At 41.5% G+C, this 26050-nt stretch overlaps 1 protein-coding gene across 1 annotated transcript in view; it reads right to left on the bottom strand.

Moving 5' to 3' along the window:
* Positions 1-26050, bottom strand: part of COL22A1 (collagen type XXII alpha 1 chain) — a 219088-nt gene that overhangs the window by 103943 nt on the left and 89095 nt on the right. The window contains exons 7-15 of the mRNA XM_021532468.2: positions 24822-25097; positions 23690-23770; positions 22977-23090; positions 22485-22529; positions 18468-18521; positions 17622-17657; positions 4720-4773; positions 3114-3167; positions 1784-1837 (exon numbers count right to left, since the gene is read on the bottom strand). Coding sequence (XP_021388143.2) covers positions 1784-1837; positions 3114-3167; positions 4720-4773; positions 17622-17657; positions 18468-18521; positions 22485-22529; positions 22977-23090; positions 23690-23770; positions 24822-25097 — 768 coding nt within the window. The remainder of the gene's footprint in view (positions 1-1783; positions 1838-3113; positions 3168-4719; positions 4774-17621; positions 17658-18467; positions 18522-22484; positions 22530-22976; positions 23091-23689; positions 23771-24821; positions 25098-26050) is intronic.

The raw sequence follows: 26050 nt of genomic DNA, 5'->3' as shown, positions 1-26050 counted from the left end.
TAGAGCCCTGTCAGCAACTCAGGGTTATTTCTCAAAATAGCTCAGGCCATAATCCAGCTCAAGGACACTGTACACAGCCAATGCTCCATTGAGGTAAATGAAAGTCACTGTGAAAACACACAATAATTTTATATTTAGGCACTGTGAGGGGCTGGGGTTGGCCAAGCTCATGTGTTGAGCACCTGGCACTGTCCAATCAGATGTTCTTAGGTCCAGCCCCACCAGCACCTCTCCTGCCCAGTCCATAGATCTGAGCTCCTTCTATTCTTCATTGCCTCATTAACTGGCTGAACTGCATGTTCCTGAAAAACCTGGTGGGAAATCTGGAGCAGGATCAAGTCCACCTCAAGGAAGATGTAGGTGCCTCAGTTTAGCTTGGTTTGTAAAAGCTTTGCAAAGCAAGCGTGAGGAAGTTCATACCACAAACATCATATAGCCTGCTGGTTTGTAACTCCACTATATGAGACATGGAGGACAGAAAGAAAATATTTATTTACTTGATAGGAGAGATGCAGATAAAAAGCATTTGTGAGTGGTAAATTCAGTTAATTTCATCCAAGATCCAAATCTTACTAAGGGCAAAATATTCAGTGTGCCTCCTCTGAGCTCAGCCCAGCCCTGCTTTGCATGTGTCATTTATCCCCTGCTGAAGCCAATATGATTTCCACAGAGACTCTTGGGATGGATACCAAGTATTTCTGCTAATCTACAAACTCCTCATGAGTTCTGATACTCCCCTGATGGGAATTTGGGAGAGGGTGCATTTCCCTCTGTGCAAAAACACAGGGACATTTTGGAGGCAGGGCCCTGCATAGCTGAGGAACACAGAGGACCTGTATATGACCTGCTTCATCAAGTCCTCTCAGACAGAGCCAAGAGACAGTCAAGGCTACAGCAGGAAAGGTGCTGAGGTACTTAACTCGTATCTGAGGATAATGGCATCAGTGAACTCAGTGTGAGATTTAGGTGACTAGAAATGGCTTTTCCAGAAAGATGAGATATTCAAAGGATTTGGCTTGTACAGGAACAGAACTGAATGAAGTTAATTCAGGCAAATTGTTGTCCTTGCAGCACCTTTCACAGGATGAGCTGAATTTGCTGTGCGTGATTCCCCTTAAAACACACTTGTCACCATCTACTTTTTGTGTTATAACAACAAGGCTGAAACTACCTGAGGGGTATTTATCCCCTCAATAACCAGGGAACAAGGTAAGGAGAACTGATACTTTGAAAGAAGGTTAAAGGATTGCTGCTTCAAAATTTGCATTTCTGATGCTCAGCTAAGTGCCACCAGATTTGCATTCAGAAGCACCTTGTTTGAAGCAAACACAGTGATATAAGCACTGGCTCAAGTTCTGGATCACCCAGGCACTGTTCACTGGTGCAAAACTGAAGCTCCCAAGCGAGGAAGAAACATTCAGGATAGAATCTCTACATTATCTATTTTTCAAGGCATAGAGTAGGGGAAATAATTCTTATCAGCATCTTAGTGAAAGTTGGGAAAGCTACAGAAGACATGACACAAGGCTTATGTGCCTCAAAACATGTCTTCTTCACCTTCTCCAGCTACGCTGTTGATTGAACAAAAGTTATTTTTTCTTCTTACCACTCTGCATAATTGCTGATAACCTAGCAGACCCCTGATGGAAAATAGCATTTTGAGTTTCTTCATTCACCAGTGAGAATATCAAATGTTATCAACAAGGAGTAATTCAAGCCATGTAAACATAGAAAATCAGTGAAAAATGTGCCTGCCCATGTAAAGAAGAAATGGAAAGTTTACCTTTGGACCTGCTGGCCCAGGCAGTCCAAATGCTCCTGGCTGTCCTGGTTCACCCTGCAAGTAACAGAAATATCACTGGTAAACAAAAATCTGTTATATATAAATGTTAGGATAGCTCAAAACAGTCAGTACATGCAGTTAGAAATACTGACAGTCCAGAGTGTCATTATACAGAGATCTGAAAGTTTACAATGTGTTTTCCTCACAAAAATGAAGCAGAAAGAGAATGAAAACGAAAGTAGTTCTTCATCTACTCTCAAAACACAACCAAGTAGTAAAAAAATGAGTTCCCCAAGTTGTGAACAGCTTGCACTAATTACAGTATGCAAAGATGGATTTCTTGGAGTCAGCATAATGCATTTGTTCTTGAATTGTCACCTTGCAGTGTATAAACACATCTTGTAAGGAATTCTGCAAGTATGACACTGTCCAATCCCATACCATGTGTGATGTGGTAAAGTTGCATCAGTTCTGGAAGCAATATTGAAAAATTGTCACAATTTTTCCAAAGTATGACAATCGTGGAGGAGAGGAACAGGATGTAAGAAAAAGAACTTTTTTGCTGTGTGTCACTCCTTTTGTGTATATCTGCCTTTCAGAGAATCCTTTCCCAAGCTCCTTCAGTCGCTACCAAATGACTGCCACAAAGGGACAGTGAATGGCCTAGTGAAGGTTCAACATCAGGTTGAAGATATTTCTAAGTGACGGTGATCAAGCAGGGGAAAGGATGTAAAGTTCTAAAACACACTTCTTTGAGATACTGAAAAAGATATTTGTGGTATTGTGTTTCAACTGTAGTCCTCTTACAGACATTATTTGGTACATTACATCCTTCCTTGAACTAACCATGCCCTCCTCCTCTTCTCTTAGTTTTTATCAGTGCACAAGAGGACTTGAGGTCTTTTCTTCTGTGACCAAGGTTCCAAAATCTCCAGCCCATGGCTGCTGTGGAAAGCAGTATGGTCCCTTGCACCTTTGCTGACTCTGCTAGCCAAGGACTCCTTGCCAGCCATAAAACAAGTGGCCAGGCTCTGCAGCTGCAGCTATTTACCAGCAGGTCCCAAACTACAGACTGCTCCCTCTCCCTCCTTAATGAATGATAACAGAGCTGCCCTGGAGCCTCCAGCGATGGTTAATCCATAGGACAGCTGCTTTGGCTGCAAACATGTGAGGGAGAGTTTTGGGACTATTAACCTCCTGCCATTTGTTTCTGCTGTTCCTAAAACAGCCACACAAATCCCCCAGATGTGTTCCACTCCAGACAGATTGATGCCCACTGCCTGCCTCACACTGAAAAGCAGGATTACATGGGAGGAACAAAAAGGCTTACAGCTTCTCCTTTTGCTCCATCCCTCCCAGGGGGGCCAGGTGAGCCCAGGGAACCCTGTAACAACAGCAGAGTTATCATCAGCACAGCATTAACATCCACTGCAAATGCAGTGACACAAGCAGCACATCTAAAGAAGAATAAGAAATGAGGAGAAACATTTCAACACAAACATTTATTATTTACAGTTCCTGGAGGAGCTGCTGCTGACATTAATACACTAGGGATGATTGATGAGCTGCTAATGAGGAACTAGGCACTCTAGTCCACTTAACTCATTTAAGAATAAATTAATATAAAAGCTCTGGAGCTAATTAGAGACATAACAACTGAGTCATCTTAATATTATCATATAATCTTCTCTTAGCTTCTCTTTTCATCATTTCATTGTCTCAAAAATTGCATTTTTAATTATTTTTTCCTCCTTGATTTTACAGTGTTCGGGGAAAGCTCAGAAGCCTCTAGGCAAAGCTATAAGTAGTAAGCCTAAAAGCAAACAGAAAAAAAGCCTTGATATACTCAAGCAGTCCTCAGGAATGACCCTGGCCACTGGGAAGTGAGTCCCAAAGCTGTGAATGTGCAAAGGTGTAGAAAACAAAGAAACAGGAAACCAAATACCACTTAAATTCAAAATTTTACCATTTAAAATCTTCCTATGCACCAGGATGAATTGAACTAAGTATGATGAGATTGGTAGCTCCCCAGCTAACAGGAACAGCAGCAAATGTGGAGAAAAGGCAAGTTTGCTGCTGGCAATTTAAAGAACAAATGGAGAGTGGAACAAACAACAGACAAATCAACACAAAATGAGGAACTGGCTTAGTGTTTGACTTTTAGGCAGTGCAGCAGTTTTAGGCAGTGCAGTTGTCTTAGGTTTTATAAAAAAAGGCTCAAGTGAGAAACAGAGCACTGCAAGCTGCCACTGTAGGCTGTGATTGTACAGGGCAGGTTTGTTGTGTCTTACATGGAAGGGCATCTTGCCTTGTGAACTGGAACATTTGCTATTTTATAAGAAGTGGAAAAAGTTTAATTTCCTAAAATTCCTCCTGCAAATGAGGATTTGATTAAGGGATTTCCAACAAATGTGTCCAAAGTATATACTAGTCAACAGAATTAGCTCAGTACTGGAATTAATTTTTGGGTTTTTTTAAGATGATGACACATTAAGCAGCTAAAGGCTAACACAGTCCAAAAGTTATTTATGTTCAGTGCAAGTAAAGGCATAGTAATCTTTGGCTTTCCATGTCTCATACTGAAAAGACTTTAGTGTTTCTGTGTGCATTAGCACTGAGTTCCTGTTCTATTACATTTATGTATTTTGGAGTTTTACAAAGTTTAGTCAAAGCTTATGGCTTTGAGCTCTCCACACATTTGTTAAATGTGGCTGGGCAACATCAATAGGCTTAAAAACTTTAGGCTGCACTTGATGAAATACAGTGCAACATCACAATCTCCTTTTCTGACCACCTTGCTTACACAAAATGCAACAAAATATAATACAGAGGTAAAACAAAAAGCTTAGAGTAGGGTCAATTTTCATTAGACTTCCACAGCATCTTTTTAAACTCTTAAACTTTTTAGAGTATAATTAATAAAGACTTGGACTTACTTTTTCTCCTTTGTCCCCTTTCAGTCCAGGAAAGCCAGGAAAGCCTTCTTCACCCTACAACACCAATGGAAAAAATACCTCATATCAAATGCCATATCATATCAAATGCCACATGATTCTGTGGTATATCTGTGTACTTTATACAGTACAGTTGCCATCTCTGAGTCCATCAACTTAGTCCAGCTTTTCACCTTCACTGTAATAATGCTGTGCTCAGTCACCTCTAACTTGTCCATATTTGAACAGGTTCACTTTTCCATTCCAGTGCATTCCTTCCCTTCCTTTTAGTAATTACCATCCAGAAACAGCAGTTTTCTAAGAAAACGACTGAAGACCTACCTTTATTTAAAAAAAGTATTTGAAGCATAGCAAAACTGCCCTGAGAAACCCTCCTGTTTCCATATTCCAAGGCATAAGAACTTGAAGTTTTGCATGGCAAACTTACTACAATGTCAAGTTCCCAATCCCATGGATTTTTTTTTTTTAATTGAAATAATTGGCTTGGAAATTGACATGGAAAATTTTGGAAAAATTCAAATGTAGGAATTTTTTTCCCCTCTAGCTACTCTCATTAGGACAAAAGACTGGGAGCTTTTCCCCCATCTGCTTTTGTAAAAACTCAATAGCACAGAAAAATCCTTTTGCAAGAGCATTAAATTGGCTAAGAAGTTGATGCATGCATTTCCAAGTTGTCTGCATACACATAAGGACTACCTAAATATGTAGATTAAGTCAGGCAAAATTCTACCACATTAAATCTTTTTTCTGACTTTTTTTCCATAAGTCTAGTCTAGCAGACTTAGATGGATGTATTCCTAGGGCAAGGTTCCCTATTTTGACAATAGACAGTGTCAAAATCCAGCCTTATTTATTTATAGGTGCATTTGGCACTTAAAGGTAAACAAAAGATAGTATCTGAAGAGTATCAGTCCTGTAGATGCAAATTAAAGGCTTTAAAATCACATTTCTTGCTAACTGAAACTTCACAAAGCACTCCAGAATTTGCAATGCAGCTGGTGGTAAAAATCAGCTCTGCTCTATTGGAATGGCTCTCTAATGAGATAGGAACCCCATCAAATAGCAAACGTGATTTTTGAGAAAATAATTTGCTCTAAGAAGTCAATGTAACTTGAAGGAACTGCTGTTCCATGGCAAAGTATATCACACAGGTAGGATAAAAATTAGTGTCTTTCCTATGCAAAGCAAAGAGTTTGCATAAGGTCCACTTAATTAGCTTCTTTTCTTGCCTTTTATTTCCTGCCATGAAATAGCAACTGCTTGGCAAAGCTGAACAAATTAATCCAAGGAGTAGTCAATAAATTTGAAGCACAGTGCTCACAGAAATATTCATGCAGGACAGGAGAGTATCCATCAGCTTTTCCAGTTTTTCTCCAAGGAGAAAATTGCACAGAACCTAGACTCTAGAGACAGGTTTAACATCCCCTGGGGAATCACCACTGGAAATGCTACTGAGTGGGAAGAGCTCCTACTTCTGCCCCTTCTGCTGACTGCCAGTAGAATCGTTGAGGGCAGAAAAGACCTCCCAGGTCGAGTCCAACCATTTGCCCAGCATGGCCAAGTCCACCACTAAACCACATCTGCATGTTTTTTCAACACTTCCAGGGACGGTGGTTCCTTAACTTTCCTGGGCAGTCTGTTCCACTTGCTTGAGCATTTAAAATTGCAAGCATTGTGCAAATATGGAAAAGAAAGGGCAGAGGCAGAGAGGTCAGGGCACTGGAATAACTGCCAGGCAGACACTGTCTGCAAATGCTCTGGGATGAAACACACTGGGACAACAGGTAGGCTCTGGCAGCTGGCACTGAGCCCTGGGGACCAAAAGTCCATCACATTTTTTGCACACAAAGGCAAAACCTGGTTGTGCCACTGAGAGCAATTAAAATAATCCTGTATTCCCACAGATTGGCTGCATTCCCAGCGTTAACAAATGGGAATCAGGTGGTGACATGTAAAACACAGGTAGCTGTTTAGGCCATGCTATCCTATTGTCACCCATCTATTTTATGAATATCTGAAATTCAAAGGCTGTTCTTTTTTGGAGAAGCACCAGGACCACAATAGGAAGGTAACAAGGACTTGGGAAATGCACCAGCAAAAGAAGAGGCTACTGATAAAGAAGGGAACTCACTATAGCTTCTAAGGCATCTTCCCTTAGGTTTAGCTTATATTTTCTGGACTAATTTTGCACTTTAGATGGGGTGTCCTTTTGCTTTTTTTGTCAATAGTTTTGTGGAAAAACACTTGAATGTGCACGTAATGGTACCTGTGAGGTATTTTGCAGTAACAGATACAGCATTTGCAGTAACAAATAAGCTTGGCTTAGGAAGTTCTTAAAAAATTAAAAACTGCGAGCTCTGAGGATACAGCACTAGAAGAGTCACTCTGAAAACTACATCCTTCGTTCCTCAAAGAATTGATAACAATTCCGCAAGAAAGAAAATTAAGAAGTTTTTCTGAGCCATACTGAAAGCAAAAAGTTCAACCAGAATTCAGTAAAAAGGATAGAATTTTGAATTTCTTTGTATTTGTTTTTAAATGGAAGCATTCAGAGTCCCACAATGGATGCAAAGCAAGGGGTAACCACTGTTTCTGTTCTTCCAAGGACTCTCAGAGCAGGGCTCACATGGGCACATGGGTTGTCCAGACTCAATGGACCAAAGGAAATGCCACATCATGAGGAACTTCAAAGCACAGACAATTCTCAGCTGCTGCAGACAGAATATTGGGGTGATGAAGAAAAATACTCCTCTTGGCTTCAGAAAAAAAAACCAAAAAACAAAACAGGTTATCTGGGTAAGGACAGACACACCCAGAGAGGCTCCTTTGTTAGTTTGTGTACATCAGCAGAATTATTCCATTTCTATATTTGAGGAATGATGTCTTCCTGGTACACCAGGATTTACCAGACCATGCCAACTCCAGGTTAGTGATCCCTCCAGACTCACTTATGCACATGCACCTTAATTTGGTTTGGGTCATGCAAAAATTTGCCTCACTTGGGTTACAGTGAGCCCCACTACCCCCCAGTTTATGGAATACCTTATGTTTATGGTCAGTGACCAAATTATGTCCACATTTGCCATGGTTTAACCCTAGCCTGCAGCCAATCCCCACGCAGCCACTCTTTCACTCCCCCACCAGTGGGATCGGAGAGAGAATCAGAAGGGTAAAAGCTGGAAAATTCATGGGTGGAGATCAAGACAGTTTAATATGGAAAGCAAAAGCCAAGCACTAACCAAATCCAAGCAAGGAGAAAATTCCCTGCTTCCCACGGGCAGGCAGGTGTTCTGCCATCTCCAGGAGAGCAGGGCCCCACCACAGGTAATGGTTACTTGGAAGAAAAACACCATCACTGCAAATGCCCCCCCTTGCTCCTTCTCACTTTATACACTGAGCATGATGTTGTGTGGTCTGGAATATCCCTCTGGTCAGTTTGGGTCACCTGTCCTGGCTGTGTCTCTTCCCAACCTCCCCTGCACCCCCAATTTCCAACCCAATGTGGCCATACAAAAAGCAGAAAAGGCCTTGGCTCTGTGTGAGTCCTGCTCATCAATAACAAAAACATCTCTGTATTATCAACACAAATCCAAAACACAGCCCCATACCAGCCACCATGAAGAAAATTAACTCCACCCTAGCCAAAAATCAGTACAACATCCCATGTAGATCCTGCTATGTCTGAGTGGAGAGAATGATGAAATTACAGAAAAAATAACTTCAATTGCTATATTATTTATTTCACCAGAGTGGGAAAAAACTATTTCACAGATTTTGCCATATCCAGCCTCATAGCAAATATATTTCTGAAGAGACCTAAAACAGAGAAGGAAGGAATCTGCAAGTATAAGGAGAGATGTAGAGATAAAACAATTCAGTATTACCTGATCCTAGAGAGACATCAGAAGCACATAAAGGAAAAATTCCTCAGTAGTTTTTAAGCAATCCACTCAAATTTAAATGGTTTTCTTTACTCTATTTGCAGATCCTCAAGCAGCTGCCAAGTTTACAAATATTTCTTCTAACTTGAGAACAGCTGTGGCCCATAATGACATATTTTATTTGCAACTCTGGGTTGTGGCCTATATTAATGAAAATCGAGCAAGCTAAACAAAAAAAAAAATGGGGAAAAGTCATTCCAAAACACATAGTTAGATTCTCATTTGCCTGTCAAATTCAAATAAATCACTGTTCCCTTCCTTCAGCATACAGACCAGACAACAGAAGACAGATCATTCTAAGGTTAATTCCATACATTTTATTTATTTTCCGAACTGGTCTACATCTCACACAAAAGTGCCACTTTTCTAATCCTGGTATGAAATTAAAATTTCAAACCCTGTCACAAAATGTCAATGGAAGACCTGCAAAAAATCTGCCAAGCAGAACCCCATGAATCACACACTCAGCATGTTGGCAGCTGCACAAACTAGGGGGTCTAGAGCCAAAGTAGGAGACAAAATAGCAAGATTTGAAGGGAAACAGAACACCTGGGCAAGTTGAAATTGAAACAGAAGTAAAAAACTGTGGATTGGTGGCACTTCACCATGAACACCTCCCTCTCTCCTTTGTTAATTAACTTCACAGCATCCCTGTGAAATGAGAATGGGGTGACAGCAACTGTAATATTGCTGTTAGCTCACGAGGGTGATCATTCAGAGGTACAACAAAGCAGAGGACAGAGAAAAGGTCCCAGAGTCTGGGGCAAAGACAGATTTCCCATGATCCAGGTCAGTGCCGTGGGAATCCAGGATATTCCATTGGCTGCCCTGGCTGTTTTAAGACCCTGGCAGGGGGCTTGGAGACCTTGGCATGAAGTCAAAAACACCTGTGTCTTCGATTTTAGCCCATGAAAAAACTGCACAGCTCTACAGTCATCAAGTTCAGCATAAAGTTCAGAATAACATCCTAAAGATTTCAAAGTTGCCAATGGTGCCTAGAATCCTGTCCATCATCTTCCTATTATCTGCCTCCCTACCACAACACTGCTTCACTCCCTAAGTAGGTGACTGCTGAGAGACTGGGGTAGTCAGACACCCCTGACAACTCCTGAATTTCTGCTTCATCTCCAACCCAGGCTGAGCCAAGAGGAGAATGTAACTAAAGAAAGCAGAGAGCACAGGGGAGTACAAGAGGGAGCTCTTCTGTTTGAAATACTCATGTTCAACAGCTAGAGTTGCTCAAACAATTGCTGAAACATTCAAATTAAGAAACAGTCAAGAGTTTGCAGACCTATTTATGATTTAACATAATGAGTAGGAGGTAAAATATAATTGGAAACAATCAGTACTATAATCCCACTGCACAGGGGGATAACCTGACAAATATACTGGACTATGAGTTGGGTTTGCAGAATTAAGTCTAACAGATCCCAAAAGTTCATTTTTTCTTGTTTGCATGGCTGGGGCAAAAAAGTCTTCTATTAAAGACACATTTCCTAGAAACCTAGAAAAACATAACTCTGCTCCAGAAACTTCTTTGCCTTGGAGCACAAGTTGATGCTTCTTGCCAGCACCTGACTTTACTCAGGACCAGACAAACAGCTTGCAAAGTACCAGAGGGAAGTGTTCATTAAAACAGAAAAATATTCCAGTCATGTATCATGGCATTGATAAATTAAATCCTTTTATCTATAAAAAGTACCTAGAAAATGGTTCTGGTCTTGTGGATGATTTGCCAATGCCAGAGACAGAAGGCCTTGTGGCCTTTGGGAGACACAAAATCTCAAGGTAGTGCTCAAGAAAAAGGGTGAGAGACCCAGAACAGGAAATTAAAGGTGTCCAGAGTTGCACCTGGGCAAGTCAAGGACAGCACAAAATCCAGTGCTGCCCTGTCTCAGCTGCCCTTACCTGCCCCTTCAGGGAACCCATGAACAAGGCACCTGCACCTTCTCAGCCATCACAAAACCAAGAACAGCCCAGCAAGAGCTTTGATCAGTGGAAAAGGGAGAACTCATCTGCATAGAGAGATGAACCAGCAGGGAGAAGGGCAGGGAATGCTTAGGACACTTTTGAAGGACCAGTGATAGCAACTTGCTTTTTGTAATGCTTCAGCTCTCTGTGATTCCTCAGGCTAAGAGCTGCACTTCAGAGGTGTGCTCCAGACTGCTGGGAAAGCTGTTTTATTTCCCACCTAACAGGCAGATAATCCATACCTATCCACTACAATATCAACCTCAGGAGCATCCTGCATTCCAACAAGATTTATCAATTGCAGAATCAAGACAATCTGTTTTTTTTTTTCCTGCCTCCCCCCCAGTTTATTTTTGGAAGAAACATGGAGCTGGCAAATCTCTCTCACAAGCTTCCTCTCATCACTGCCAGTGGATCTTGGCAGAGAAATCCTCTAAAGAAACAAGTGCTGGAGACTTTGCAAACTTCTGGCTGCCAGTAGATGTCATTGCATACCAGCAATGTACCTGCCAGCCAGGGGGAAATGCTGAAAAAAAAGCCATGTTTTCTAAGTTTATGTAAGGGAAAAAAAAATAGGGGAACCAAGTTACTAGCACTCTTACACTGCTGAGAATTAAGCTATCACAATCACAATAAGTATGTGAGTTGACTTTGAGTTGTTTATTGCAATCTGCAGCTGTTATTCTGGGTCACAGAAACCCACAGAATTTATCTAAAACCCTCTAATCATGGTTAAGAAAAAGAACTCCATCAAACCATGGTTATTTAGCTCTGCAGAATGTACTTTAACTACAGTTAAGGGGACACAAAAATTCTCAGCATGTAGACCAAAACTGGCCACATACACAAGAGGATTCAGAACACACTGAGTAAGGCAGATAGTAACATTACTAGAACTCACCTTTTAACAGGACAATTTTGAGAAGAAATCACAGATATTAACAACTTCAGTAAACTGCATAACAGACAGCCTTATGAAGTAGATGAGGTATTATTATACAGATGTTTAAGTGCTGGATTGAGAGGTTAAGTGCTCTTAACTAGCACTCAGTAGCTAAAAATAGTTCCTGAGCCAAAGAACAGTTCCAGCACGAAATTAAAAAAAAAAAACTAAACCAAAAACAAACCCAAAACATATATATATAAAAACCCCCTGCAGGTTGTGCTTTCACTTTGCATTACCAGGGCACTTTTACCCACATTACATTTTAATCTGCAATAAAACAAGAAGACCTGAGCACTAAGAACATGAGAAAGCAACCTTGAGGAGGCAACGTTTCCATAGCCACTGTCTCCAAGGAACATCAGTGACAGGGCACTGGGGCTTTGTTTTGTCTTCAAATTTCAACTCAATATTATTTCTAAACTTGGAGATGTTTTCCCATTTTGTTACTGTCAAGAAGTGCTCACTGAAGGAGCCAGCATGGATGTTGATGCACCAAGGCTCCTGCTGCCGCTTCTGCCTTAGCCTCTCTGGGGAAAGGCTTCAGCTCTCCAGTCCTGTGTAAACTGAGTGGCATTTGTGAGTTTGGGGATTTGGTGACGCTACCTGAACACCACAGCATCCCAAGCAAGGTGTGTAACCTCACTGGAGCATCTTCCGGCGCTGGGCTCACCATTTCAGCAATGAAAAGGACACATATCTCATGAAGTGATAATCAGCTTTATTTGGAAGTTGCAGGATTTAGGACTATTTTTTTGTTCATATAAGCTTAGGCCCCACATCATTTAAGAGCTCAGACAACACATCCTGCTATTAGAAGTTCAAGCTGGTTGCTTCCCTTCCTTTGAACTGAAGCTGTTTTCAAGCTTTCACCTCTAGCCCTTGGGTCTAAAATTTCATTGCCAGCCTGAGCCTTACCTGCCAGTGTCAGCTTTACCTGCCAGCAAATCACACACACCATCCTCCTGATCCCAAAATGCATTCCTTAAAAATAAACAGATGAAAGCTCTCTTTCTCCATTGAACCAGCCTGCCGCACTTTTTACAGGCAGAACTGCATTCAATTTTTTGTGTCCCAAGTTGCTGGATGCTGGCCAGCCCTGATCTAAAGGCACAGTGCTCGTGCTAATTTGGTAAGTCCTGCTGGCAACACAGCACAGGGGTAAAAAAGCAACAGGGCTTTCAGGTCAGGCTTTTGGTATATTCAGCTGCCTCAGGGTAGACAAAACACAGGGCTGTGTGTGGAGACACTGTACTTAATAGAGCAGATTTCCACAGCTTCTCCAGAAGCCCTAAAAATGACAATAGCTCCAATTTGGAAGAGAAGAGAAGAGGAAGCAAAGCCTGTGTTAGAAGGATCTAGTAGGCAAGATATACAGACAGGAGGGAAAGAGGCTCTTCAGCTTAATTTTAGGGGAACAAAGGCTAGCTGCTTTGCTCAAGGTCATTAGAGCCAAGTTCCAAGTCTGGATGTCTAGCCCAGAGCCTGAACTATCTACCTGCTTTTCTTTTCTATGCTTGGCCTTGCAGTCACTGAAGCTCTAATAAGCCAAACCACTTCAGAGATTTTATTCTCCTTAGAAATACTATAATAATCCTTCTGTGTTTTTATCAGAGTCATTACCATGAAAAAAATGCTAGGAGAATATAGACTTTATCTACTAAAGTTGTTTCTCATATTCATTGCTGTCTGTGCAATTATTAGCATGAAGAAAAACAGATAAAGCACAAAAGGAAAGCCTGGATACTCTTGGAAACCCATTAGAGAGGGAAGTCCCAGTCAAAACATAATGAAACCTTCATCCACCACCTCTGCAAAAGATGGGTGCTCATGGTTAGAGTTTTTTCCTCTGATTAATTGGTTGCCTGTGGAAAAATCATAATAGTGATCCCTTGTTCCACTTATTTCATTACACCTTTTTCATGCTTCCTTCTCTTCTTCAACAGGTGTGAATAGTGTTGGTCTAAGCCCTGAACAAACTATGGAAATTTCTCTCCCTTTCTGGGCAATGAAAGTGTTAGGAATACTCAAGAGTTGTAGAAAATCTAAGAACAGCTACCAGGAGTCAAGAAAAAGGTGCAGTGAGCTCCTGGCCCATTTGCCTCAGTTTTCCTCATGGAAGACTTCTCAAACCTTCTGTCCTTCTGTCACCAAACACATTTTGCAGAGCTCCACTGACATCCTGAAGCAGAGAATGTCTTTGTACTCACAAGAGGTTTACAGATGTTTCTCTCTAATTAACTCATGCACTGTTTCAAACACAAAATTTTAACCTCCAGAACAGTCTGCAAAGAGGTGTTTCAAGACCTGCTGGATGAAAAGTAAATTCATTTTGTTCATTTTAAACTTGCTATCCGGTAGCTTGGTTTGCTTCCCTTCAGTTTTACAATAAAAGAAAGTGTGAAAAATATTTTCCCACTAATATCTCCATATCACTCAAAGTTTGACAGATTTGAGTCTTATTCCCCTAAAGTCATCATATTTCCAAGCACCTTCCTGCCTGCAGAACCTTTTCATAGCTCTTGGCCTTTGGGATTCTGGAAGGGTGTCTCAGCACCATTGCATAATGCTCAGTACTTTGCAAGACAAAGGTTTAAGTTTTTGAGAGCCTCTCAGTTAATTTTGCAGGGATGCATTAGAAGAGCTGGCTCGTGATGTGGATGGCTGTGCCCCAGGAATGCAGACCTCATGCTTTACAGAACCTCCCTTGTCAGACATGAATTCTCTGACTTTGATCTAGTTATTGAAACCCCCTTTTGCTTGAATCATCCTCAGAAATGCTCTCCAGCTGCTCCTCCTGCCCCTGCTCCTCTTGAATCAATAGAGTTTTGAGATGTGAGTTATAACCCTTCCAGGATCACATCTGGTTTAGCAGATAGCCACTTGAATAACCTCCAGAGTAAAGGTAAAGCATTCCCTTTCATGGTGATGATGTTACAGAATTGTATATTTACCCACGGATAATCATCAGCTCATCAACAGAATATTTGCAAAAGTGAATGAACACACAGTAAAGGGACACAGATTTATGAGCAGAAACATGACAGCCTATATCTAATGTGAAAGGGATTAAGAACTCCATGTGCTGAAAGATGACAATCAACAACAGAAATTTAAGATCCAATACAGAGCAGCAATGGGTGAATCCCATCTCTCCAGGAAATCCACTTGAGAGTGGTTTACAAGGGCACCTATTGATGCATTATGATATTTTCTTTTTTTTTTTCTTTTTATATATTTGCACAGTAACTTGGCTGCATGTGCATGTTTCTGTACATAAAAAGCATGCTCCATCATTCTGAGCTATTTAGGCCTGGCAGAACATGCCAGGCTGCTTCTTGAACCATCACAGTGGGTTTCCTGGGTTTGAAAGTTACACAAGTCCTCATGTCAACATGAGTTAGGTTTTTAGCCACAGCTGCTATTGTCTTGGGGTTTACAACTAATGATGTGCTAGACATGTTATATATGCTAATACAAGCATCCTTTTGGCTTTAACTTGGTGATATAACCAAGGTATAACCTGGAGAAGCAAGGCCATTACCTCTCCTGTCCTTCAGGAAAAGCACAGGATTTTCCCTCTGACAAATGCCTCACACCTCACATAAATTCCATACAAACAGTACTTGGCAATAGCATGGTCTGACAGGTGTTTGGCACTGGCACAGCTGGAGAGCAAGACTATCATAAGGGAGTGATTTTAATCTTGTCATCTCAGTCTTTTCAAAGGTGAGACCACTTTTTTCCATAAACATTTAGGATGTGAGCCTCGTCCTTTTAGAGGATTCCACAGCACATGCTCAGCAACAACCACACAGACTGTAGCTGTTAGCAAAGTCCAGCATCTCTGATGCAGCTTTCCAGCACTGGCTCATCCCCATAAAAATAATGGAAACAAAGCTGTCACAACCAAAGTGAGAAACAAAGATTCCTGCTCATGCAGCCATTGCAGCCCAGCAGGCAGAGACATGCAAATCCTCTCTTTCCAGGTGTTCTCCTCTCTGGGAAGGTTTTAATTTCACAGGTTATTCTACTTTGATGGTAACTGGCATTGCAGGCACTTGCAGCCCTTCTCCCTGTGGTTCTGGCTGTTTCTTGGGCACTGGAACAGACTGTGCAGGGACATAGTGACATCACCAAGCCTGTCAGAGCTCGAGAAGCATCTGGATTGTGCTCTTAGTTAAACAGTTTAGTTTAAGTAGTCCTGGAAGGAGCAGAGAGTTGAATTAGATGATCCATATGGATTCCTTCCAACCTGAGATAGTCTATGATTTTATGATTCTATATCCTGAAGCTCTTTTTAATCAAGCCAGCAACATACAGCTGATAAGTCTTTGCCCCACATCAGGACCAGGACTGAAACTGAGCCTGGGTGCACATGGGGCACAAACACCCTGGGTCCCATAAACCCTCCTGCATAGATGAGAACAAGCTGCTTCAGCTGGCAGAGGTACCAAATAAACACAACAAACTGACCATAAACTCAGCATCCTCCAAGCCTACACATTTCTTTGGGCACTCAGTGCAGTTTGGCTACTCCAGCTGAAGAAGTTCTGCATGTACTGTGATATCTCTTTACTTTTGCCCCTCCAGACCTGCAAACCTATTTGTCTATACATGAAAATAATACAGATGGAATTATATTTTCTGACATTTTTGTGCAGAGTACAGATGGAATGGTATTTTCTGACATTTTTCTGCAGAGTTCAAATCATAAGAAAACAAGAACTTGTTTCAACTACAACACAACTTAATACCATAAGCATCATGTTTCCTACCACACTGCTGGCTCTCACCACCTGCCAAACACAAGCTGGTTTCCAAAGGCTGAATCCTGAGTCTCAAAGGCTAAATAGTGTCTGTCAGTGGGAGGACTGCAGGAAAATGAACGCAGAGATGTGGTTTTATGGCCCCCATGTTTCTAGCCTGGCTCAATAAAATTTCCTGCTATGAGCAACTGGCATTTCGATTGTAATTTCACATGATGAATTACCACTATATACAATCAATATATCATAACCATAGAAAGAGCAAATGAGAAGCTGCAATGGGCATAAATCCCATGTTCTCTCTAGTGCAGCATTCTTCCTTTCCAATCACAATCCAATATTGTTTGAAATTATCTGAGCAACTGAGTAGCCACAGATTCCCTGAAAAAATCTCAACAGATTCTTAATCTCATTTTCAATATGAACATTGACTTCTTCCTTAATATGTTCATTTCCTATCCTGTCAATCTTCTTCCATTGCTGCTTGCAACCTGAAATTTCATTTTGATCTTAAGGAAAACGCCCTCGGCCAGGTGTGGTATGGAGCTACAGACAAAAAGAGCTAATTTTCTGAAGTCTAGACAATTCATTTTTTTTTGTGCAGAATGGAAAGTTTGTAGCCAGAATTGCCTTGAAATCACCAGCTTTTTAGAATGCAAAGTAGCAGTCCTGCTACTTGTTTCCCACTGTTGATCACGAATTAGTTTTCCAAGATAGGTAACACAGAAAATTTCAGTGGTTATTCCATATCCTCAGTTTTAACCTCCAAGTCTTGCTATGCTGTCCTGCCTAATACTTGAAGTAAAAAAATATTCCATCTTTTTTCATTCAGTTTATTAATGAGAAGATTCAATTAGAAGAAAGACTATGACAGACTTCTCATAAACCAAATTTCATCCTGCTGAAAAATTCAATAAACTCAAAAATATGCTTTCCTTCTGTTTTTCACCCTTCTGGCCAATTTCTTTAGTGCATTATCCTCCACGAACTCACTGCTGCTTACACAAAGCAAAGATTATGATTTCAATTTGATCAGATTTTCCATGGTCAATGCACAAAGAAGCTCAAAGAACATGAAGGGAAGAAAGCAATGAGCACTCAAAAGCTTGTCTGCAGAAGGAGGCATAAAGGTTCCCATCCCCACAAAGATCCAACTGTGTCACATCTTTTGTATCCTATGCGCTCCAAAAGCAACCTCTGAACTACAGCAGGCAACAGCAAGCAACTCATTTGTTGGACCAGTGAAGGGTTAGGTCTTACCTTTTCTCCTTTTTCTCCTATGCCATAGGCTTTGCCCTAGAAATGACAAAAAAAAAAAAAAAAAAAAAAAAAAAAAAAAAAAAAAAAGAGGGGAAAATGTAAATTTCAAAACAAGGATATCAAACAACCCTACAAATATATATATATTTCATGTTTCCCTTGTTATGCATCCAAGATCTAGCTCTCTTTATATTTAGACATATAAGCCACTTCAAAACTACTATAGGGAAAGCAATTTTCATTGGGCATAAATCCTTGATAATAATTCAGTGACAAATTAAACTTAAAACTTATCCCAAAATCTCCTACTGCAGCCAGAAAAACAGCTTATTTTTTATTCATGGAAGAGCATGATGTTACATTTCCAAAAGCAAAGTTGCCAACAACGGTTACTAGAACGAATTTTGCATAGGGTTAAAGATTTTACTGCCTAAAATCTGAGCCTGGCATTTGCATTAATTACAGCTGGAGGCAGTTGTGTCTTGGTCATCTGAATATAAAAAGTCAAGAGAGATTTGCATCTTCTTTTTGTTCAGTTGCCTCGTATTGTCCCCCAGCAGATGTGCAGCTGTGGTAATCAAGTGCATCCAAGTTACATATTTAATTAGAAGGTCAGTATTAAGTCAGTTATCAGCTGTACCCAGGGATGAAACCTCCATTTGCCCCTCTCAAAGAGAGGCCAGTGAGTGCCAGGAAGATCAGGTTCCTCCTGGGATTCAGGTCCAGAAGAGGGAACAGCTTTGACCAGGGCACACAATGCTGTGAGCAGGTTCTCACCATGAAGGAGAAAACAACTACCTTCATTTTCATCTCCTTTTGCGAAATCATTTGGTATTTCTTACTTACTGACTCTCCTTTTTCTCCTCGAAGTCCAGGAAGCCCTGGGATGCCTCTTTCTCCCTTGAAATAGAAAATGTGTTAATATCACATAGCTAATTCATTCTTTTCTGAGACATAGAAGGAAAGTGATGCAACAAGGGTTTGAAATAATGGACACTTTTGGTTCCACCAGTCTCTACAGCCAAGATTTCAGCTCCTGCCCTAAGGACTGTGTGTACCTAATTGCATGTCTTGAACATCCAAGTTTTCAGATTGATTTTCTATTCTATTTTTCATGTGAAAATACAGGTAGTAGCCTTTGGAGTGCACTGGCAAGGCAGAGTTTTCTCCTGTGAAGTACTTCAAAAGCCTTTATTTTTTAATAAGAAAGAAAATACTTGCAAAGGGGCTTTGCAGAAGACCTAGAGGGTACATGCCTAAAATGTGCAAAAAATAATCTGAAAATATTAAGATTTTAGAGGGGTTTTTTTTTGTGATCCAAACGCCTTGTTTTAAGTCACACTAAATTTTCAGAATCAGCTAACCTTTCTCTTCCCTCCCACAAGTGTACAGCACACACAGTCATTCTTTCTGCTTGTTCCAATGGGAGAGAGGGAAAGTTACATAGAAAACAGACAATTGGAAAGATACAATTTATGATGGTTGAAAAAGTTACAACTGGATAAAGATACACATAGGGAGGAAAAGAGAAAAATAGTCAATCAAAAACCAAGCAAAACTTTTTCTTCACTTTTCTCCTAAAAAGGACAAAGGGATAAAGAATCATAGAAGATACAAAATTTCATAAATATTTATCAGATGCAGAACTTAAAGTGGTGCCAAACCCAGCAAGTGCAGAAAAAATACCCGTAAATCATTTTCACACACTGCTCTGCAGGCTCAAATCTAGAGGAAGGAGACCAGTGGAGGATTTATCCACTACTTGGACTAGTTTAAGGCTATTTGCTGTGCTACCACCAGTTCCTTCAATTCCTCCAGCACTGGGAGCTGCTGGGGAGCAGAGGGCTCTGCCCACACACACTGCCTGGCTCTTTCCTGATGCTCACCCAAAATGTACAAACCAGAAACGTGCTGTGCTGAGCACCCCATATCTCACTTACAAATGCAATGTGCTCACCTATTTGTGCACTGGGACTTCAGTACAGACTTAACATCGAGCAGAAAAAGTCTCAGACCTTGAGCAGGACCTTCCAGTACCACAGCATCAATAAGTCTGATGACCCCTGCTCTCCCCACATCTCCCCACATGGACCACAGCAGGATTTAATTCTGTGTCTCTATCGAATTTATCCTGATCTATGCCCCCTCAAAAAAAATGTGCTTAGCAGCACCAGGAAGTGGAAACATTTGCCAGGATCATCCTTTCTTTTCCCCAGGTGAAAAAATGGTTTTGAAAGCACAGGAAATATGAACGTTTCTTTCTTTAACCTTTCTGTTTTGTTTTTCCCTGAAAGAAAGAAAACTCACAGAGCAAGTAGCATATATACAAAAATTATGTCATGGTCAATTAAGAAGGCTGTGGTAAAAGTCACAATTTTTTTATGTGACCATCTCTTTTAAGTCACTAAAAGTACAAAGCCTTTCTAATTTGGAGAAAAAGATACATCCTGCTAGAGCTTGTCTAATACACTGGACTTCACAAACTTCACAATGGCAGGTAAGACTTGTTATTTGTGGACAAAAACACATCTCACAGGGCAAGGATTTTGCCTACACTTGGATCAATAGCAGTGCTGGAAGAGAGAACAAGACTGTTGATCATCAGCCCAATGCCCCAACCAGCCATCCTGGCTGCCTGCAAACAACACAGCCTGCAGAGAGACTGTGGAAGGAAAATAAATCAGACTGGGCTGTCATTAGCATCTAAAATTTATCAATAGGACCCAGCCTCAGACATATTAGCCAGTTCTGCCACAGCTATTTCCTGCCTAGCTGTTTCCCAATATTATCCTTTACCATATCTCATTTCAAAACACATCAACTGTGTCTCCATGCATTACTCTTACTCTGGCAGCATGGGTCATTGAGGCAGAGGTGTTCATCTCCCAGAATTTTTTTCCACTTTTTTGATAACTTCAAGCTCTCCTGTTTCTCTCTGCCTTTGAAAGCTGAGAGAAGATCAGAATGACATTATCTTCATCCTTCTTTAATAAATACCAGGTGGTAATGTTGGCAAGCTGCAAGTAAGAATTGAATTCCTTGCCAAGGGCAGGATTTTAGCCTGGGTAGCTCAGTAATGTTGCAGAGAGAGGAGAGGAGAGCTAAAATTCATTCTTGAACATAGAGAAAGGATGGTGACAAGCTGGTCCTCAGCAATACCAGTGTAAAAACTGCTGTCAAGAGTTGTATATGTTATGGAATCACAACATCTTTGCAAGCTGGAAGAAAAAACCTACTATTCGCCTTATTTAGCAGATAGAGAAGCAAAATAATCTGTCTCAAATCACCACATTTATACTAAATTGTTGTCAGATCCCATATTTAAATGGCATCATTCCCATGTCCTTGAGACTGGGACACAGTTCTGCCTTATCTGTGTACAAGTCTCAAACCAGTACAGCCAGGGAAAAGTCACTCACATCTGCAGGAGTGGTGCAGTCCTTCTGGGGTCTGTCTCAGAAAACCTGCTGATGCTGTGCTTGTAGACACACTCTGTATTCCACCAGTGTGTCCTGCACCCCAGTACTGACCCAAGTGGCACTCAGAGACACCCTCACCAGCACACAGACCTTGGCAAAGCAGGGGAAGACAATGGGATCTTGCTGCAGGGTCCTTTTATCATTATCAGCATCGTCTTTTCTGCAACCTCCTCACAACAGTCATGGCTTTGCCATTCCTTAAAATAGCCCATCACTATTTAAGATGTCATGGATTCAAATAGAAAGCTCCTATTTATATATACATGGAGACATAAGGAATCTTTGTCTGCACAGGCACATTTGAGCAGTAATGAGCCCATGTTCTTTCATCCTAGCCTCCAAAAGGCATATTCTTATCTCCAAAACTTCTCTCTGCAGACCACAGACCAAGCTTTGCCAAAAGACTGCACATCTCTGAAGATGTTTGACCCTCCAAACCCCAGAGATTATTTCTTTCCCCTCTCACAGTCTTTCATAATAAATGAGTGACTTTTGTGGGGTGCAACTCAGTTATTACCAAACAGGTATAAATTCAGCGACTCAGTTTGAAGAAGTGATTCAGATGGAAATAGTTTTGAATATAACTTTTCCCCCAGACATCTTTTCATGGACAGTAAAACTGGGAACCACCAACATCACCAACTTTCACCTCTCCAGCCATGTTGTGACTCTCTGTTTTCTTCCCGTACAAGTGCTCCCTCTAAGTCTATTGCCTCACAGCTCTATCTGTAACCAGGCACAGAAGGAAAATATGTTTATGCTGAGTGCTCACATGTGTATATCAAATAGTCTTGCAGAACAGGCAGGGTAATATAAAGGCTGCACTGTGAAACTTGAAGCAGACATCACAACCACCCTTCTACCCTTTTATCTAGGAAAAAGAATACTGAGGGAAGTGGCCTATATTTAATAGCATGACTCAGACAGTCTTGCTAAGGATAACACATTGATACTGATCCTTTATCCCTAGTCTCACAAAACTTGAAGTGTGACTGGAAGGCTGCTACCTAAACTATGCACTTGCATTACTGCTGAGAAAGGCACAGCATGGCAGCAGCACCTTTGTTTTTCCAGGTGACCTGCTGTGGAGCTGTGCATGACCTAGTGAATGTAACTTGAAAAATGCCAATTTAGAAGCTGCGGGAAAGGATTTTGCAAAACATTTACTCTAAGAATGATGTAGAGCAGCAAAAGAGAAGCCTAAATGCAAGTGTAAAAGAAAGATCACAAAAAACTTCGGCAGTCCCAGGCTCATCCAAAACTGAACTTAATCACATACTAAATTGACTGTCATTTCTCAAAATCTTCAAATCCCCAATTTACTCTGAAATTCTTTCATTGTTGCTGTTTTTAGTAACCAAATGAACTAGTGCATATTACTGACCTTTTGACCTTTGGGACCTTCAAAGCCAAGTGGACCCCTCTCCCCCTAAGACAAAAAAGACATGATTAATCAAACTGATCTTCTCATTTTATATTCAAGCAAGGGGCCTGATCCTAGGAGGACAGGAGGACAACAAAATTTTTTTGAGGTTTAAGCAGAGAAGATAATAAAGCTGACATACCCTCAGGAGCAATGACAACGAAGCTGGTTTTTCAGAGGTCCCAGTCAGAGCCAGAGAAAGTAAGCACATTGCTTTTAAAAGCTAAGAGATTTTTTCAATGTGGCCACATTTACCTTCATAATCTGTTTTATTTTATTTGAAAAAGGATACACATAACTGAGCTGGATAAGAATAATCACTTTGTTTTCAATGTTGTTATCAGGACTACCAGCATGACCAGAATCACTGAATTGGGTAAAGAGAAAACACCAGGAGAAACTTCCTTTACCTCTATAGACATCCCAAAATGAAACACTCATCTCAACACTCACCTTTTGTCCAGGAGGACAGGAGCAGTTGAAAATCTTGAGATGTCCAACCTGCTCACTGCCAACAGTGGGCCTCACTTCCAGGGGAGGTGCTTCTGTCAGGACCGTGACCTGGCACTGCACCCAAACACCCAAGGTCAGGACAAAGCCTTTGATGCTGGAAAGCTTCCCCTTCCACCCACTTTAGACAAATCCTGTGTGTAACACACAGCCAAATGTGTCCTCGTGAGAAATGAAATCCCACAAAAGCCATTCATCCAAGCAATAGGGGAAAATGTGGCAAAATGAACAATAAACCTCTTTAACCAAGACTGAAGGGAGAAGAGTGAAAGGAGGGTAGAAGTTTCCAGTGAGACTTGGGCACAAGAAAATAAGCTGCAACTGGCACTGTTTTTAGCTGTTTTCAAATAAAACCAGTGGGAAACATGTTGAATATTTCATGCTGCATTTCTGTTGTTCTATCATCACTTCAGGGTTTTGTTTCCCCTGACAGTTTGACAAGGAAAGAGGAACTTGGAAACTTCAAATTCCTCATACTCATCCCTCTGTAGTGGTCCTCCTCTGGTGCTGCTACACTGCCAATTACACAGTGAGATTCAATCACCTTTATTAAACAAAATTATAATCCCACACTGCCACATATTCCCTGATTTATGTAATAGATTTCAGTGAAGAGTGTTCATGTGAGAATGAATAAATGACAAAAAGCAGCTTACTGGTCCAGAGGGAATGTCGCAGCAGGTCTCCAGCTCGGCGTGCCGGGAATCACAGTAAATCACCATCCTCTGAAGATCAAACTGGGAGACAAAGGGAGGCAGCAGTCTCAGACACAGTGAATTATTAAAGACCCTGTTTCCTTTTGCTTGGACACAAACAGTGCAGGCAAACACAAACAAAAACCAGATGGTGCTAACTTCAGAGCAGTTCTATGGATCCTGTAGTCAATCTCTATCTCTCCCTATTAATAATAGACCAATACCTCAGCGTGCTACAAGAGCCGAGATAATACAACCCTGAAAATGCCTATTCAAATTCTGGTGCAGGTTTTCATGCAAATCCCCATGTTCCGGCCAAACTTCTGTCTGAGAAGACATATCCTGGCCACGTCTATCCTTCCTAGAATTTCAGCTAGACACAAGGTCTGTTTTCCTCCTGTTGTGCCTTGCATCTTCTGACCATTTATTCCTGTGTGAGAAATGTTATGAACACATTTGATATGCACATCCCATCTGCTTTTCACAGCCAAGAAAGATTATACAAGTCTGAAATACCAAACTATCACACATAAATTGTACCAGGGTAACACTACTGCTGGACAATCAGCCTGTGTGTCTTGACTTTGGTTCATTTGTACTAAGGGTCATTTAATATCTGAGAAATGGAGAATATCATTTGTACTAAGGGTCATTTAATATCTGAGGAATGGAGAATATATCACAACTCTCTTGAGTTAACAAGCTTCCTTTTTTCCTCCATCTCTTTCTATCACCTGTGGAAACATTCATAATGCCAAGATCAGATGAAGACTTTTCTGTGTAGTTCAGTACCTAGGTTTAATGATATTTATGTACAATTTTGTCTCTGCTTCTAGCTGTAGCACATTCTGTGACTAGACAGAAAGATGAAATAAATTTCTCATTTTTAATCCCTGTTTTGGACATATAGTTTCACATAAAAATACAGCAAGTCCTGTACATTGTAAGATGCCAATCTGTCCTAGCTCTGTAACACTGGTAACATTTCAGCAATGCTGACTCAGGAAAAGGGTCAATTACAACATAACCCCACTCACTCACGGGCTGCAAACCCAAACCTTTGCCCAGCTCTAATCAGCACGGCAGTACTTACATCAATGGGGACACTGTCATACAAGCGTTTGCCAATCACAGTCTTTCCTTGAATGTCAATGTTTTCCCTCTCTTCAATGGGCAGCACCTGCACCAGCTTGCAGTCGATGTAGAGCGAGACAGCCTTGGACTGGATGCTGAGGGCGATTTTGTGCCAGCTGCGGTCGAACAGGTCGCTGACCCGCGCGCTGCGGAACACCACCCTGACGGCGTCCCTGGTGAGCCCCACGGCGTTGTACTCCAGAGCCTTGTTCTCCCCGTCCAGCCGGATCGACACCTGCAGGCAAACAGAAGGGGTCTGGCTGAGGAACAAAGCCTTCTCCTTCCTCCTGACTGCTTTCCATCATCACCCACTGTCCTAGGTTATAATACTGGCGTGTATTCCATTGCCACCTCGAGCTGCAATCCCTTTCTTTCCTTATCTCCTGACTCACAGATAAGTCCAGGAGGCCCTGTTCTTTTAGCCGCATGACTGATAAGATCACAGCATTCTATGGTGAGATGCTCCACCCAGAGGGAGGAGCCAAACGATGCCATCAAGGATATAAGCGGGGTTGTGCAGACAGCAAGTAGATCCCCTCTTCCAAGAGGAGCAGCTGAGACCTTCTCTGCCCTGGACCTCCAGAGGGAAACTACATCAGTCTACAGGAGCACTGCTTGGACAGAACCATATCTGCTACCACCACCCCAGCCAGCGAGTGTCAGGTTGTATCTTTAACTCTGTCAGTGGTTCTTCTTTTGTACTATTGTATGTATTTGGTTCTTTGTTCCCTTTTTCCTAATAAACTGTATTTCTGACTTAGAGCCTTCCACTAATTTTGCTTTTCAAACCAGGACACCCACACCCCAAAGGCAGGGATGGCACAGGCTGTGGTGAGAAAGCAAAGAGCAGAGGATGGAATTTTGTGGGAGACATCGAAAGGGAGCCTACACTTGTGCTGATAAATAAGATGGGGCTCCACAGGCTTTGGGGCAGACCCACAATCAGATAAAGACTCTTCCTGTGAGTACAACCCTTGGCACAGTTTCAGCACAGGCCACCATGCTGCCATGGCTGGGTGGTAGCACAGCTCACGGGCACCTCCCCAAAGGCACCTCCCCAAAGCTGAACCTGGTTTGGATCCCTCTACCCCATGTACTCCTCCACTGTTTCCACTTCCTCCACTGCAGGCTCTTTAGTCCCATCACATGTCCTCAGCTGTCCCATGGAATATGGAAAAATTCCTCATA

Source organism: Lonchura striata, chromosome 1 (assembly GCF_046129695.1).
Source record: "Lonchura striata isolate bLonStr1 chromosome 1, bLonStr1.mat, whole genome shotgun sequence".
Classification (NCBI taxonomy): Eukaryota; Metazoa; Chordata; class Aves; order Passeriformes; family Estrildidae; genus Lonchura; species Lonchura striata.
The sequence above is the reverse complement of the archived record's forward strand: the minus strand, read 5'-3'. Positions and strand labels throughout refer to the sequence as shown.